The 13377-nt window shown below is 39.7% G+C and overlaps 1 protein-coding gene across 3 annotated transcripts in view; it reads left to right on the top strand.

The window, feature by feature from the left end:
- METTL22 (methyltransferase like 22) overlaps positions 1-13377 on the top strand; it is a 52110-nt gene that overhangs the window by 15057 nt on the left and 23676 nt on the right. For 2 of the 3 annotated variants that reach the window (XM_014936370.1, XM_014936369.1), the window contains exons 8-11: positions 133-213; positions 1165-1267; positions 2077-2245; positions 3761-5841. In XM_014936370.1, the coding sequence (XP_014791856.1) occupies positions 133-213; positions 1165-1267; positions 2077-2245; positions 3761-3796 (389 nt within the window). In that variant the 3' untranslated portion in view covers positions 3797-5841. Of the gene's footprint in view, positions 1-132; positions 214-1164; positions 1268-2076; positions 2246-3760; positions 5842-10277; positions 10352-13377 lie in introns of those variants that run through there. The other variant, XR_001411287.1, reaches the window with a different exon arrangement.

Raw genomic sequence — 13377 nt, 5'->3', positions numbered from 1 at the left:
CCTTCAGTGGGGTGCTCCATTTATGGAGTAGCAGATGACCACAGGAGTTAGGAAGTTTCTTTTTTCCAGGTGTCAATCACTCGAAACATTTAATCATGTGCACCAAAGCTGTATTTTTTTTTTTTGTTACAGATCCTGAAGCTCCTTATAGCTGGTCTGAAGAAGAGATTGCTGATTTGCATGACCACTGTACTGTGATAATGGCAGCTGATGGTAGGAAAATATAAACAGTAAGCTTTAAAATCAAGCACTTGAGCATTATGAGTAATAATTTAAACATACCTAATTTGTTTTTAAAATCTACTAGGTCAGATCTTACCTAGTTTGTCAAAGCTCTGCCTTAAGTGTCCCTGCCTGTAATTATTTTTGGGGTTTTTTTAAGCAATTATATTCACATTCTGAATTAGCAATAGGAGAACAGCTGTTGAAAACTACTAGCTTTTTCTTTCCTTTGGTGTGGTAATTATTTGTGACTAAATAAATGACTCAGAGAACATAATCAGAAGTCAGTGATTAATTTGACTTTCAGAAGAGTTTGGTTATCTGATGCAAGACAAAGGTAGCTTCAGATGCTGCACTTGCCCATAGAGTCTATGCCTTTGGATATCTCTGTCTCTTTTTTTTTTTTTCTGCTCTTTTTGTTGCTTAAATGAAAGACTGAAAAATGACAGGCTATCTATATAGGAAAACCATTGTTGTTTTGATACATAAATGAAGGAGAGTTGGTTTTATGATACTGAAAGGTGTTGCAAGAGTGTTCTCCAAGGAGATGTGGTTATTATGGTATATTAGTTACCGCCTTTTTCTTTGTATTTTTGTAAGAAATGAGGCCCTATACGTTGTGATGTCCTGTCTTTTTTGGCTTTGCAGTAAGATATTTCCAGGCTGAAAGAAATCTTGTTAAAGTTTTGTAAGTTGTCTGACAGAATTGATTCCCACTGATACAAGAGAAATCTTAAAGAAAACCTGACATAAATAGCAGCAGTGGATACTGTTACATGGGTCAGGTGTTGCCATTAAAAATATGCTTTGGGATTTAGTTAAAATAGTAACTTATTTGATTAGAATAATCAAGCCAAGGCCTGTGGTTGCTTCATATCTGAGATTTAAGTAGATAATACACTTAAACATATATATTTTATGCTTTTAATCTTTTTTTTGTAGTGTTCTATGACGATGACCTGACAGATGCCTTTTTCAGAATGCTGTACAGAATCACACACAACTTGAGAAATTCTTGCACAGTTTACCTAGCATTAGAAAAGAGGTAAGTATTACCAATAACTTAAAAGCATGAAAAACATAACATACTTTCTTTACGTAGAAGAAACATCTGATTTGATTGAAGATTGGCTTCTGATTTTCATCATATTAGTTTATCATAGGCTGCAGTATATACTCAGAACAAGAATTTGGTTTTATACATGCTTAATTTTTATCAGTTCAGAATTTGACTTCCACAAGAGTTCAGCTTTTGTTGTCCTACCTTTTGTCTCACATCAGATAATGTCTGTGCAAATAAGGATACTTAGGTGATTAGGCTGGTGTATTCTATAGTGCCTGACAACACTTGCTATGTATTTTTGAGGTCATTGGGTGGAGTGAAGTGGCTTACCATTAGGGTATATGTTTCCCAGGTTGAGTACCTCTAGAACAATTTCTCTTGTGTTTTCTTTCATTTCGTTGAATGTTTTTACGTAGTCATGTGTCACAGTCCATTCATAAACTAATATATAAATAGGCTTTGCTTAAATCTCTGGAGATATCTAAGCAATAGCTATTAATATGATTTGTTGCCAAGTGTTTGTCCTGGAAGCCAAGCCAATAATTGTGTTGTGGCAAAGTGCCTTAAAATCAATGGAAAGATTCATACAAGAGTTATTGGTGTATTGATGCTAATGTAAGTCTCCTCTGCTTTTCAGGAATAGTGGGGAGGGGGTTTACTTTTTTCTTTAGCTATCAAAGTTACTTAATTACACTGAGAAGACACACATTTTCTATTAGCTGAGGAAAGTTACAAAACTATTTAAGATCCAGTACAGGAGAGACATTTAAAATTAAATATTCTCTTGCCAGGCTGAACTTCACTTTAAGACATATGGATGTTACATGTGAAGCCTACAGTCATTTTAGAAATACTCTAAATGATTTGGAGAACCTCCAAGACAGAAAAATGAAATATACTGTGGAGCCCATTAAGCTTGATTTCTGTCAGTTTCTTGTTTATGAACGAATTGAGCAGTTGGTAAGTGCATTGGTTAAAGTAAGTGTAGTATGTTGGGCTAATCATCTCAAATTAGTTTTTGGCTGTTTACTTAACATGAAGTAAGAACACGGGAATAAACATTACCTTTTCATTTATTTCCATTTAGCATTTTGTTGCTTTAAAATTATTCTTGTTTGTGCTTTCATAACCTGTACTAGGTTGACATAACATGCCTTTTTCTAGCATCAGCAGGACAATGGCTTAGATTGTTTCTTAACCTTTGAGGAAATGAGTCCAGCATCTGTTAACTTTGTAAAACAGGATTTTTGTGATTGACTAGAAAATGGGGACAATACTTCTTCTCATTTATTTGCTTGTAAAGAGCTTTCATTTCATAGTTTTAGTAATTCCTTTCCCAGTTCAGGGTTCAGGAAATAATATTCTAGTATCTATGAAGAGTCATTTAGCTGTAAACTGCTGTTGTGTATAAACATGTCAGAGATAATTTTGAGTTATCTAATTACCTCCCAAGCACTAATGGTTCTCTTTCTCCATTTTTTTTTTTTTCCCAATTGTCTGCTCTTGCAAATATTGTGCAGGGTAGCTAATAGCTCGCTAACTTCTAGAACAATACAGTTTAACAGATCTTTTTAAAGAACTTGCAAATGTTGTACTGGGTTGCAAATCTTTTACCAAGAAATGGTGTTCCTGTAGTCAATATACTACTGCTGTGACTTCTGTAGTGTGTATGGCTAGTAAGATTTAGGAGGGCACAGTTACTTCATGAGATTGATTTATTTTACTTAATGCTGATACCTTCAGGCATAAAACAGGCATGCAAAACTTTAAAACAAGTTTTACAAGTATGGAACCTGGATTATACCTAAATGTGTGAACTTGTTCCCTAGCCTTTTTGCAGAAGGGTACTGGTCCTTGAAATATATGCATTTTCAAAATGCCAAAGTTTTTATTTATCATTAAGTATATTGCCACAATTCATGGTGAAGAGTGCGTGATAGTCTACTTACTAATCTTTTGTATAGCAGACAAAGTCTATACTAACTTGCTGTATAGAAATAAAGTGGTCTGCTTTTCTTACTCATTGTCCAGTAGATAGAGAAGCACCTGTGTGTTTGTATAAGACGTATATTTGTGAGAGCTTGATTCCTCAGTAAATTAAGTATTTTTTCAGTTGTATTTTTACCAGTGTTATTGAAAGCATTTGTCAACAAAGGCTAAGAAAAAGAGCAAGATTATCAATCAGAATACTGCAGAAGGTCATGCAGACCAATGAAATTATTTTAAAACAAGTTATTTGAATGATAATATTTTTTTATTTTAAAAAGTCATGCTAAAAGAATAAAGAAATCAATTCTATTGCTCTCAGAGAAAATTCGATGTTTGTTCTAGCAGATTACATTGATGCATTCACTATCTGTAGATGGAGGTATAGGGTGTGTCTTAAAACTTGTCTTCAAGTGGGCATGTTGAACTTTTTTATAATTGCAACCTACTGATCTGAGAAAATACCTGTATGTATTTTTTCCACTACAGGAATTGTGGAAGATCATTGCCGAACAGCTAACGTGACAGGGACATGAGAAAATAGAAGATGATTATGTAAGGATGAAGGCTTTTTTGATGTTTTATTAAAAATGGATTTTCATCCCAAGAAAAGTATTTTCCTGGTGGAACAGTGTTCTCAGAAAGAATTGCTATGCAGATGTGCTTTACTTCAGTAAATTTTGGGTTTGGCACTTAGGACATGGTTTCCCTGATGTTTATTTTACAAAACTGTTTAAGGTTGATCTTCAGAGTACGTGCAGGATGCCAGATGGTGACAGTGTCACGGTGACTTGCTCTTCGGGATTGATGACTTAGGTTTTAAACTCTGACAAAGAGGCATTTTAACCTTTTCCCTGTGGCTGATTTGCAGATGTCATGCATTTTCCTTTTTAGTTTTCTGAACATGGATGCTGTTCTTAGTCTCATCCTATTTCCACATTATTTATATTTATGGATGTTACTGAAACTGTGTTCTGAGCAAGCCCTGTTTGTCTTTCATGGACTTTTCTTTAAGCAATCTGTTTATGGAACTTAGTCCTTAATTTTCAGTTTATCCTATCCAAATCATTTTAGTTTAGGGCTACTGTCTGAACTGAAAGGAGATGAGATGTATTTTGTTTGACCCTCTAAAAATACTCCATAGGGGTCTTGGAGCTGTATTGTCCTGCTGGAAGTTCAAGCTATTCTGTCCTTGCCAGGTTGAGGTTGGAAGGGTACCACGTGAAGCGCTATGCTACTGCTCTTCCAGTGTTTGGAATTCTGCTCTCAATGTGTATGTGAGGCTAGGGAGAAGGAGGAGACCGAGAATGTGTTGCCCATACCAGTGGAGCCTTCAGTATCTTAGCTTTTGGATTAAAGGGCAACATATTGAACAAATCTCTCCTGTCTTATTAATGAAACCAAGAATTTGTTCGTACTTGTTATAAATTTGATGTGTACTATTACGTTTGTATCACTCGTCGTATGTACGCGGTCACAGAAGTTCTTGTGCCTGCTGGGTTCTCTAGCATTGTGACAGAGTCTGTGATGAAGCTGTTCTGGCCTGAGAGTCGTGGGAGGGTGCGTACGTTACATTAGAACCGCCTGCCTCACTTCCAGAAAGTCTGTTTTACATTTGGCTTAGTTCAGTTGATTTGGGTCAGTTATTTTGTAACCTGCTTAAGTGTATGGAGATGTATGTTTTTCGTTTCGTTAATGAGATGAAAGGTCATTAGACAGTAATGGCCTTTGGCTGTGAGTATAGTCAAAGTAAAAATTACGTTCTGTTAGCATCTATCTGCCTGAATTAATACAGAACTGCTTTCTCACAACCTCATTTGAACTTCAGAGATAATAAACTGTAATTTAACCCAGAGATTCCCAAAATAGTGTTATTCATTTGTTTTGTAATGTTATTAACTTTGGTAGATTCACTGAAAACAACTGTTTTTGAATTAGCTGCTTATATAAGTAGTTATTTTTTGAAGGCTGTAAGCAAGAAATGAATTTGAACTGATATGAAATAGCGTGTGCGGTTAGAGAGGATTTTTACTTGCGCGGGACTTCTGAACGTCTTCCTCCTAAAGAAACGTTAATCTTTCTGTTGAAGGGAAGGAACAGCTTTGAGGGTTCAGTGACTAAGATCTAAAGGCCAATGCAAATTTGATGTGACCCTTTTCACTAATGACAAGAAATAGTCAAAAGTAGGCAACAATTCTTAGAACATGAAAATCACAAGAGTCTTCCAAGGCCTTAGCTTTGTGGTGTTAATAAGAGATAATATAGCCCGTCTTGCCAGAGAATTGTCCACTGCTACTTAAGGATATTAAGTATGGATGCCACCTTCTCAATTTTGACTTTAATCATACTTTAAGTATGTCCTACATGTCATTGTTTTCAGAAGTCATCATGCAAATTTACACCTTTAGCAGTTCATTGTTTATTAAGATGATGAAAATTGGGGAATTGTTTAGTCTTGGGCATACAGATTATGATTGGAAATGAAGTTGGTGCCTAAAATGATAATGCATTGAGCACATTGTCTGTGTTTATGTAATCAAGAAGGATTTATTCCTAATAAAGCATAATTTAAAAAACACTGTGCTCGTGTGGTGATGTATCTAAATTTTGAAAAATTGTAACAGGTAATGTTCTTGGACTTTTTTTGGCAGTTCTGTCTTATACCCAGGTTTTTTGCTGTGCGTTAGACATAATTTGCCATGATTTTTTAGCCAGATGAGAGAAAATGTGATTATGAGAGGGACAAGATGTTAGCATGTATTCAACAGCCCAGTGTAAATTGCGTGAGGCTTTCAGTTCATGCAACTTACAGAAAAGTCAATTGATTCAGCATCAGGTTGGATGGTCTTGGATTTGTGAGCTACTGGGAAAGAGTTTGCATGTTTCATTGTAAGACCCTTAGGAACTCTGCTGGCCTATTCATATACTTCTTTTTGATCACCTAATAGCTAGCAGGAAAAAAAGGGGAAATTGTAAATATTTCTATTTCTGCCAGTCCTTTATTTCTGTGAAGGGGAAGGAAGAGAAGGTGGGTGCTTAATCTATAATTTATTAATGTTTCTAGTCTGCTGTGGAGCTGAGATTGGAAAGGTTTCATTTGAAAAACTGACTTTCTCCTCTGCTAAATAATGTGATTCTGCACTTGGGAGCCCTTCTGGATCTGGTTGGCATAGTCCAGTTGGCAGCCAGATGGATTGTTTGGGGAGAGAGGAGGTGGAGGGGAGCCTGTGGAACTCCTGCAGTGCACTTATTTCTGATAAAGGAGAGGAGTGTCACAGCTTTGTTGGGAAGTGTGGTAATGGATGGACACATGATCTTCCAGGAGGAATCTTGTTTGAAACAAACTGATTTTCACTTTTGTCACTGGTGTATGGTAAATTAACACATGTTGTTTCTCACTCTTGTCCATCCCACACTTCAGATGAAGATGGCAGGCATCCCTGTCCTGCTTTCCTCTTAAGAGGAACACGGATGACATAGTTGAAGATACTGGTCAAAAGAAGAACTTGAACTTCAGTGGGACATTTGACATTCGAATGAGCATTGCAAGCTGATTACATTTATTTCTTTTCAATCTTTGTTGATGTGAAACTTGGAAAGCTGCTTTGTTGCAAACTTTTGTTCACAAAAGTGAACTTCTGTGTGTCAGTTTGCAGTAGAAAGAAAAGTTGTTTAAGATAATCACTTGATGGGACACATTATGTATATTTATTATCTCTCTGTGTTCTCATGTGTAGGTGGCTATTCATAGACCATACTTTTAGCTCCATCTGCTGTACAACACTTTGAGTCAAAACATTTTGCAGTTTGTTAAACACCCTGTTCCTTTCTGTTTTTACAGTATTATATTCTGGAGTAACAGTTTAGGTTGAATATGTAGTTCTGCATTTCTCACCTAGACTTGTAGATGTGTCTATTAGAGATGAAGTTACCATGGAAATAATCTTGAAAAAAAGTGATGTTTAATTACCTTCTTTTTTAACAGCAGCTTTAGGAGGCTGCCTCCAGCAGTTCTGGATTTTCAGGAAACATTCTAGGAAAAAGTAGACAACTTTTTGTGTGGGGTAGGGACTCTCATTCATTAGAAGATCAGGACTTACATTGGATCTCAAAGTTGTATAGCAGATAAATCTCACTACATTGTCTGTTTGTTGTCTCAATTGTTCTCATGAACTTCTACATACACCACTAGCACCAGTCCTTTTTTGTTTTCACCAGAGAATTAAGGGCTTTGTCGCTGGTGGTTGCACTTCTGGGGTTTTTTGTTTGTTTGTTTTATTTTCTTCATTCTGGCTGACACCTTCATGAAACTTGAAGAAATAATTTTGTGTGTTTGACATTTCTACTGTCTTTCGTTTCAAGATCAATAAGCCAATGGACTCCAGCATTGTTCCTTGAGGAACCAATGTAATACTTGCCTATCTCTAGTGGGGTAGCACAATGTGTTCAAATTACGAAATTGATTATTTTGCAACAATGAATGTTCTAGAGTCAGTTTTGGAAAGACTGAAATGCACATGAACAATCACCTTGGAGTATCTGTTGATTTTATGAACTTTTGTTACACTGTTTCTGAAGCACAGCCCCACGTCTTGCTAGAGGTCTTAATGGCATAAGCAGAAAAATAGCAGAGAGGATTATTGTACTTTTCCTAGTACTGTACAAGCAACTCATATTAATTATGAAACAGAAAAGGGAGAAATCCTGGAAAGAAAATGCAATTCCTTGAAACTGAAGGGGGAGTGATCCATAGTGGTCCTAGAAAGCAGCAGAATGAATTCCTGGAAACCCAGAGGGATTTGGAGGGGCAGGGGAATCCCTACAAAACTGAGGGGAATCCTAGAAGGTAGTGTTGGGGTTTTCCTGGGAAGGCAGGAATTGTGGGGAGGTGCAGTCCTAGGCAGCCGTGTAGGGATTGCCGGGAAGCAGCACACGGAATTCTTAGACAGTAATGGGTGGTTAGGAGATAATTCTTAGGAAGTAACTGGGGGACTCCTGGGAAGCAGTAGGGCAAATTTAGGAGCCCAAATGTCCAGATGATGCATAAAAGTAAGCTTGATCATGAAGTATTTATATTTTTTTCCCTCAATGTACTTCTATGTAGAGGTGCTGGCCTGTCAAAAGATGAAGATGCAAGTTATAATGCTTATAGAAATAAAGTGATAGATTCTTACAGACAGAATGAGGAAGCAAGTCTCCAGTTTTATTCCATCTGTGCAGATGCTCTGTTTCTTTCATTGAGGGAAGTGTTTTCAGAAGCAGCTTTTTAGGTGGGCTGAGTTTTGGCTGCCCATCTTTGAAGAACACTAAGAGTCTGAGTCAAATTCATGGGTTATTGTGCTGTAGCTGAGCCACAGTCTGTCCATTTGAACCATGATCACTGAAGCATATGTATGGTTTTTTCTATGTGGGCTACAGGTGAATAGCATCATTTTGTATTATGCTTTATTTTGATATAAGAATAGCCAGCTGCTGTAGAAGCACTCTTGCTTTCCACCCCCTGTGCTTATTTAATAGTCTAGTTGTATATTTAGTATGTTTTCCCCTTCCATAGTGTTGGTTATAGCAATTTGCAATCTGAGTCAGCTTTTTTGATTCCAAGAAAATCTAATGGCAAGTGTGTTTCTCCATTGGATAAATGAGATCTAATCAAACTGGCTCCTGTGATCCAATACAAGGCCATCAGTAGAGTTTTGTTGCTGGGGGTATAAAGAGAGAGCAGACCAACTGTTTTGATGGCAGCGGGTAGTTGGGTCCACTTTAGAATTAGATGGAGCTGTACTCGTAACACATGGGGCAGTGCGTGGCATTTTGGCAAGCTGATTTTTCTGTCATGTGCCTGAGACTATGATTACCTGTAGTCGGATGGCCAGAAGTGTTATATCCAAATGCTGCTGGTGATTTTAAAGGAGTTGTTGGTGCTGAGTGTTGGGTAGAGAAAGCTAAAGACTGCTACTGAGAGGTGGATGCTGAATTCCTGTGCACCTGCTTGTTGTGAAATGTCAAGAATAGCTGCCTGCCTTGTAAACTTGTGGAGGTTTTTCAATCTGAAAGTAAATTGAGAATTATTCACTTAATGCTTAGCAATATGTCTTTAAAGTGCAGTTCGCCTTTTGAGTGTGATTATTGTGTTCGTAACCTGAAAAATACAGTTGGCAGAAAAGAGCTTTCCTGTAGATTAATCCCAAAGGTTGGAGACTGAAAATTTTGTTAAGATCCATGTGACAAGAAATAACAAATGGGGAGGAGCAGATTTAGGGACTAAGTAGTAATTCCCCATTTCTTCCTGCATTCGGAAACTTGTTTTTATTTATTTGAAGACATTGTCAAGAGAGAAACCAATTATTGTTAAACAGAAATAATCAGGCTCTAATTCTGAATGGGATCTGCCACAGCTGCTGTAAAGAAGCTGTTTCTTTTCAGATTCTTCTGTGTCTAGTTACAAATACTGCCCCTTCTTCACTTTCCCTTACCTTCTGAAGAGAAGATTACACAATAGTTTTCATAGGAAAAAGTATACATTTTTGATTGATACGCCATTACCCAGAGGGTTCCACCAGAGTGACGCTGTAAGCATGGTGTGATGTGTGTAGCTAAAATAAAACAATGGAAGGAAACAAAAGAGGTCTTTGGAGGTTCAAGTCAAGTAGTAGGATTTGAAAATGAGCTGCTTTTTGCTGCCAGACTGTCATATGCTTTGCCATGTGACACAGGTCTAAAGGCTTGTAGTTTCTTATGACTTCCTCCTGCTTTTGTTTCGCTCCTCCTGACCCTGGCTTTCTGTGTGTCCTGTGTGTCTGTGCTGGAAGTTGGTGCATTAACCTGGTAAAGCTTAATCTTGAAAAATCCTGCCTCTTTAGGCTGCCAACAGTGTGCTGTCAGATGTGCTGGTACGGCACGTTGCCTCAGAATAAGATTTCTTCCAGCAGATGGCATAGGGGTTTCTTTTAATAATGCCAGCACCCAAATGAGGTAACACCCTATCTACATATGTGTGTGTTTACAGATTGCTCGCCAAAGTCAGCCCCAGGGTGTCAGGAGGAGGAGGTACAAAGGAACATCTCCAGCTTCTTCAGCAAGGTGAGTGCGTTCTCTAAGCTCCTGCTTTCTTTGTATCAGGGACTTTCTTTTATGGTAGGGATAGTGACAGCAAACTGTACTCTATAAAAATTCTCTTTATTTGATGGATTTTGTTCTCTCCAGTTTCTTACAACTAATAATGATTCTGAGAGAACGAGAGTCTTGTTTTATGTTTATACTCCTAGGACTGGAGCTGATCAGGCAATGAAAATAGTACACTAGCACCAACTATAAAGAAAATAAGTTCTTTGGAAAAGGAAGGAGAAGACAGAGTTTGTCGTAGGAATATATGATCCAAAATGTCTTTCCGGTCTCGGGGTGGTTTGGTGTTAGCACAAGTGACTGTCCCATGTAATCTCTTGGGAACATGCTAAGTGGACCATCTCTCTTTTCCTCAAGAAATGATGTTTTTCGCTTTGAATTGCTGAGTGTATTTGATAGTGACAAGCAAGATGTTAATCAATAATAATTAAAAAGTAACATAAACTCCAGCCTCAAAGATGAGGAAAAATATAGATAATGAGTTAGGCAAGAAAGTTAACCATGAGAAAAGTAGCATCAGCTGCTCTGTAATTGCCCAACTCTATTCCTACTATGGGATATCAGTAGTAGGTTTACACTTGCTTGAGCAGAAGAGACGCCAAGAAATTATCTGCTCTATTTTCCTCTCAAAGCAGAATCACACTTATCTGAGAATCTTGATGAGTGTTTGTCTTGGTTCTTATTAAAGCATCTCCTGATAGAGATCTTATATTTCTCCCAGTAATCTGTTCTAGTCCTTCATTATACGTTCTGCTACAAAGGGTTTCTTAAGGGCTAAACTGCTGCTTTTCTTGCAATTTTGGACCATTACATCTTTCTTATTGTAATAAATGTGACAGGTGTAAGAGTTCTACCCAGGGTATGTGGAAACGAAGAGGTGTAGATGGCCCAGCCTTGAATGATGTGTGCAGGAACAGAGGGGTCCTGTGGCACCATCTGTAAATGGGTGGGTTTTGCAGCAAAAACAACAGCTTCAGCAGCTCAGAGCCTGTGGGGTTCCTGCCTTGCTTGTGTTCTGTTCAGCTCTCATGTCTAATGGCCTCCAGGTCTCCTCTACCTGCTTTACCAGGATATCTGCTCCAGGATGCTCCTTGGAGCCTTCAGTGGAGGTACCTGGGGCCTGAGCAGGTACCTGTTGGTCTTCTGCTAGCCAGGTCTTAGGTTTTGGAAAAAACCAAGACCTTGAATGAGACCTAGAATTCTGTGAGATGAGATCAAGGCAGGATTCAATGTGCTTGCAATAGCTTCTGTTGCGGAGGAGATACATAATAATATTTGTGACTGGGTGGGAGTTTCAAGGGTATTTTGTGTCTGCAAACACCACATTGCTGTAGATGACCTAAGCAGCGACAGAAGAAGAGGTCATTCTTGCTTACAGAGAAGCTATTGTGAAAGTTTAATATTGGTGAGCAGTCCCACTCCCACACGAGTGTTGATTGATGGCTGATGTCCCCAGAGAGGATTGAATGCTGGCTATAAATTTACTGATGCAGCAGCTCTGCTACTGACTGAATCTCATCTGAATTCTGGACTGTTTCAGTGGTAGGGACGTGTGTGGTGTTGGGTAGGAGGATTCACGTGCCATTTGCGTGTCACTGCCATGTGCATCGCATCCAGCTGCTTCGATCCGCTGGTGTCTACACAAAAATGGTGTTTGTTCTAGACAGGCTTAACTAGTAGACTTGGATTTTAAATCTGGAGTTTGACATCAATAATAGGTTTAATTTGAGTTTCTGATGGGAGTTAAAAGCCCAAATGACTTTCCCTGTTGCTGTGTTTGCTAAATTAAGTATGTCCCAAGTGACTGACAGTAAATATTAGGAATTAATCAAGGGAGAGTAAGTCTTTAGGAAGCTGTAATAGCGCAGACGCAGATTCCCATCACGATTAGCGAACAGGTTTCCCTGCCCTTCTCTCAGGTGCGCCGTGGCCGGCAGAGCGGAGGGAGGCAGGGCTGGCAGCTCCTTTTTCAAGAGGAGATTTGCTGCTCGTGCCAACAGGATTTCAGTTTCTCTTTTTTTTTTTTTATTTTTCCCATGGTAGTCTTTGTCAGCAATATTTCTCTAAGGGAGTGTGCTGTGACAGTGGTGAGAAGTCAGGTCTGGCTGTAGTGGTGCTCTCAATCCACCTGCAAGGTTTTGGAAGGATCTGTCCTTAATGAACCACCCTCGGAAATCATAGAATAGTTTGGGTTGGAAGTGACCCTAAAGATCATCTAGTTCCAACCCCCTGCCCTGGGCAGGGACACCTCCCACCAGACCAGGTTGCTCAAAGCCCCATCCAGCCTGGCCTTGAACCCCTCCAGAGATGGGGCAGCCACAGCTTCTCTGGGCAACCTGTTCCCCTGTCTCACCACCCTCACAGGAAATAATTTCTTCCTAATACATAATCTAAATCTCCCCTCTTTCAGTTTAAAACCATTACCCCTCATCCTATGGCTCCACTCCCTGATAAAGACTCCCCCCCATCTTTCCTGTAGCCCCCTGTTGGCACTGGAAGGAGCTATAAGGTGTCCCTGGAGCCTTCTGTTCTCCAGGTTGAACAACCCCAACTCTCTCAGCCTGTCCTCATAGCAGAGCTGCTCCAGCCCCCTCATCATCTTCGTGGCCTCCTCTGGACCTGTTCCAACATGTCCCTGTCCTTCTGTTGAGGGCCCCAGAGCTGGACACATCACTGCCGGTGGGGTCTCACCAGAGCGGGGCAGACTCCCCTTCCCTCGCCCCGCTGGCCGCCCCGCTTTTGCCGCAGCCCAGCATGCGTGTTGGCCTGGGCTGCGCGCTCACGTTGCCGGGTCACGCTGAGCTTCTCACCAACCAAGGACCCCAAGTCCATCTCTCCCCAGGGCTGCTCTCCACCCGTTCTCCGCCCAGCCGGTGTTTGAGCACGGGACTGCCCGGAGACGCCGCGGCAGCCGCCAGTCCGTCCGTCCGTCCCTCCCGCGGAGGTCGCCGGGCGGGCACGAACCGAGGGGGCGGGCACGAACC

This window comes from Calidris pugnax, unplaced genomic scaffold (genome assembly GCF_001431845.1).
Source record: "Calidris pugnax isolate Ruff unplaced genomic scaffold, ASM143184v1 scaffold17, whole genome shotgun sequence".
In the NCBI taxonomy this organism is placed as follows: Eukaryota; Metazoa; Chordata; class Aves; order Charadriiformes; family Scolopacidae; genus Calidris; species Calidris pugnax.
Note: the sequence above shows the minus strand (reverse complement) of the source record. Positions and strands in the feature narration are given on the sequence as shown.